Consider the following 3488-nt stretch of genomic DNA (forward strand, 5'->3'; position numbering starts at 1 on the left):
TCCGCCTGAAATTGAGTTTTCTGTTGGATTCCGACAGATTTGTTCATGAGGAAAAAAAAAACTATTGTTTTGTAATGTAAGACACCTTTCAAAGAAACCCATAAAAAATTAATATGATTATTTACTTAATTTTTGTGTATTATTAAGTTGTACAACTTGATGTACAGAATTTGTTTCGACAACAAGTTATTGCAATGCTGATAAGAGGCGGTTTTTGTCTTGTAACTTAAAAGTGCTATTAAGCACTACTCCCAAAGATCATTAGGCTAAATGGGTCGTTTGTTTTCCTCTTAACAGTTTCATTAAGAGACAACCTTTGAATTGTTAAGAGGTGAATCTTGTTGGGCAAAAAAAAAGTCTGTCTTTTAATGGTTCTAAAACCCTCTGAATGATTTTGTATCCTGAATCTCCCTTAATCATTACCATTCAGCAATTGCCAAACAGCCGGAAAAAGATCTGTTGTAGTGCTTTCATCCTCGGTCATTTTTGGGATTTGGTTTCGATTTCCAGTTAGCAACCTAGCACATGGTGCATCCCTAGTTTGAGCATAGAAGATCATGCATGATTCGAGACTACAGTTTGAGACAGTTTCTGTTTACGAAATGGAAGAACCAAAACTAATATCAGTCATTCAATTCCTTAAACCAATATTTGTTTGTTGTTAACGAAATCGACATTGATCAATACAAAGTTATTACAACAAAATACGTTTTACGTTCAAGAAAGGGAACACATACTCGATTGTTTCGTAAACAATGCTGGCAGTAAATCTTACAAACAAAAACACAGTTTGCTATTTCACCATCTTCCCATTCTTTGAATCTCCAAACAATAAATCGAGATTGTATAGCACGGGCACCATGGTGGAAGAACACAACAAAACTAGCACGGGCCCAAAAATCCAAAGCATAACCGGAAGCGCCGAGTAGAAAAGCCGGTTTCCGATCATGCTAAGTGTGAAACTCTTCTCTAAAAGCTCTGATACGTATGTCGAAGTCAATGTCGAATCTTGCGGACAATTAATTAGGAAATTCACTTGGCTTATGAATCTGATAGATAGAGAGTGACACATGAACGAGAAGAGAAAGAGGACAAGGAGTGTGACGTACTTAAGTGCCACCATGAATTGTCCTTGAGCCCCATAAATAGTGTCGTTAAGTGGCTTCTTAACACTATAGCTGCTACTAACAACTGCTGCTAAACCGCAGCACAAAACAATCGATGTGGTGGCCATTAGAGTCGATCCCATGATTGTGTTACGAATTGTTTGGATGGCTAGTATGTTTTTCTTTTCGTTATCCTGCCAAGTGATGATTAGAAAGACATTTAAAAACCAACCTAGAAGGTAGAAAACCAAATTGGCATAGAATCTGATGTGTTTAAAACAAGCTATAAGAGTTACCTTCATAATGGTAGATACCCACAACCGACGTCCATGAGCATTTGCACCAATAACAGTCGAGAGTGGTTGAGTCCGAACTTTATGCCATAACCAAAGGTGATAGCTAATAGATATCATAAACGATAAAGGTACCATCATTAAGTCGAGGTAATATTTCTTGAATTCCATCTCTCTTCTTACATATACCTCTCTTGTGCCTTCTCTTCTGCCTAGTTTGTATATATAAGGGGGAGGGTGCTGAATGAACCAGAGCCATGCACTTTGATCGAAAGCTATCAACACAGGGCCTTCAATCATAAAGTAAAGTAGTATTATCGACCATTAAGCCCTTCAGGGTTTTCTTTATTATATCATCAAGTGTGTGACTTATTATATTTAGTAAAATGGAATCCATGAAAAGCCATTTTAGATGATGATCAATTTAAAAACCATATTCTTTCACAAGAAGCCATGCGCTTTTTGGGCACGTTTATGTGGATTTCCTCCTTGGGATCTCCCTCGTTAGTTAGATATAGACATCCTATTTGAGTATCATAATGTATTAATATGTTCCCACCTCATTGCAAGACACAACAAATACCACTCGAACATAATGCATGGGAGCAAAAATACAAGTAATAACTATAAGGGTGGTGTCTGGTTGGTTTGAGCTTGACTCCAAAGGTCAAAAGTATCGGGAGGTCCCAGGTTCAAATTCAAGGAGAAATAAAAATCCCCTTGTGGCCACGGAGGTTCAAATGCGATGACACCAGGCTATCTGCAAAGCAGGCGGTCGCCCTGGAGTTAGTCGGGTTGCATAACGGGTTGGATATACCGGTTAATAAAAAAAATATATACAAGTAGTATGTGCGATAGCAGTCCCAAACATCTCCCCCAATTAGACCTATTTGCTTCTTGATCTATTGGTTGCTTCACATATCACTCCTACAAAAACAGTTTTTAGTCCCACCTTATTTTATGTGGAAAGAGTGAATTGGGGATTTGATTCTTGTGTTTTGATATTGTTTTTTACGAGGGTTCCTATCGTATGTTTGTTGTAGATTTAGTCTTTTTGGTATTCAATTTGTTTTGGTCATGATCCTTTTGATTAATATTTTCGTTAACTTTGTTAAATCAAGGGTCATTTTAGTCTTTTTGTCTATTATTTTATCTTTTTCCTGTAAAAAAGTGAAAACAAGTTTTTATGGGCACGCACACACACATATATTTATATTAGGGTTGAGTTTACGTAAGACCAACATGTTTTCGTGAGACCATATTTTTTACATTTGAAATTGTACGGCGAGACGTTGTGAAGGTAAAAAAAAAAACTTCGAACCTTCACAACAAAAACGTTGTGAAGGTTACTTTCACAGTGTTTTCATTGTGAAGTTTAAGTGTAAAAAAATGGTCTTTCATGTCTCATAAAAACAGGTTGGTCTCACATTATCTCAATTTCTATATATTTATATGTGTGTATAATGATGTCAAAATGAATAAAATAAGATATTATTTTATGATTTGATTTGTTTAAATTGAAAAATTAATTATATTAAATACGATTTATTTTATTGTTTTAGTATTTTTGCCTATTTGGGTATGAAAATTTGGTAAAAGTTTATTAGGAATTTGTTCAATTTTAAGTTACTAAGATGATAATATGTATTAATCTTTTATTTGATTAAAATCTAAATAGTTTATTTTGAGTTTTTGAATGAAAAACAATATTCAAATTAGAAACCCTAATTTTAGGATGATAAAATCGGGGTTCATTTCTTAGTGCTTTTCAATGATTTTGATGGTAAAAATATCGGTAATAAAGCTTGTTTATTGCAGTGACAGAAAAAGAACAATAAGATTAAATCGTCTTTAACATAATTAAGTTTTTAAATTAAACAAATCAAATCATAAAACTATTTCTTATGTTATTCGCTCTAAATAAAACAATATATGGATTTATGATTTGATTTGTTTAAATTAAAATATTAATTACATTAAAATAATAAAACCATACTTTTTTTCAATAAAATTAAATCGTATCTAATAAAACTATTTTTTTTTTAAATTTAACAAATCAAATAATACAATAATATCATTTATTTTGATA

The 3488-nt window shown here is 33.3% G+C and overlaps 1 protein-coding gene across 1 annotated transcript; it reads right to left on the reverse strand.

Moving 5' to 3' along the window:
• Positions 1-697: 697 nt before the first annotated feature.
• On the reverse strand, positions 698-1591 carry LOC112529752. Its single transcript, XM_025141139.1, has 2 exons — positions 1403-1591; positions 698-1300 (listed from the first exon to the last, which is right to left on the reverse strand). The coding sequence occupies exons 1-2, from the start codon at positions 1568-1570 to the stop codon at positions 794-796; spliced, it is 675 nt and encodes a 224-aa protein (XP_024996907.1). The 5' UTR covers positions 1571-1591; the 3' UTR covers positions 698-793.
• Between the last annotated feature and the right edge of the window lie 1897 nt (positions 1592-3488).

Source organism: Cynara cardunculus, assembly GCF_001531365.2.
Source record: "Cynara cardunculus var. scolymus isolate 2C chromosome LG 16, CcrdV1, whole genome shotgun sequence".
In the NCBI taxonomy this organism is placed as follows: domain Eukaryota; kingdom Viridiplantae; phylum Streptophyta; class Magnoliopsida; order Asterales; family Asteraceae; genus Cynara; species Cynara cardunculus.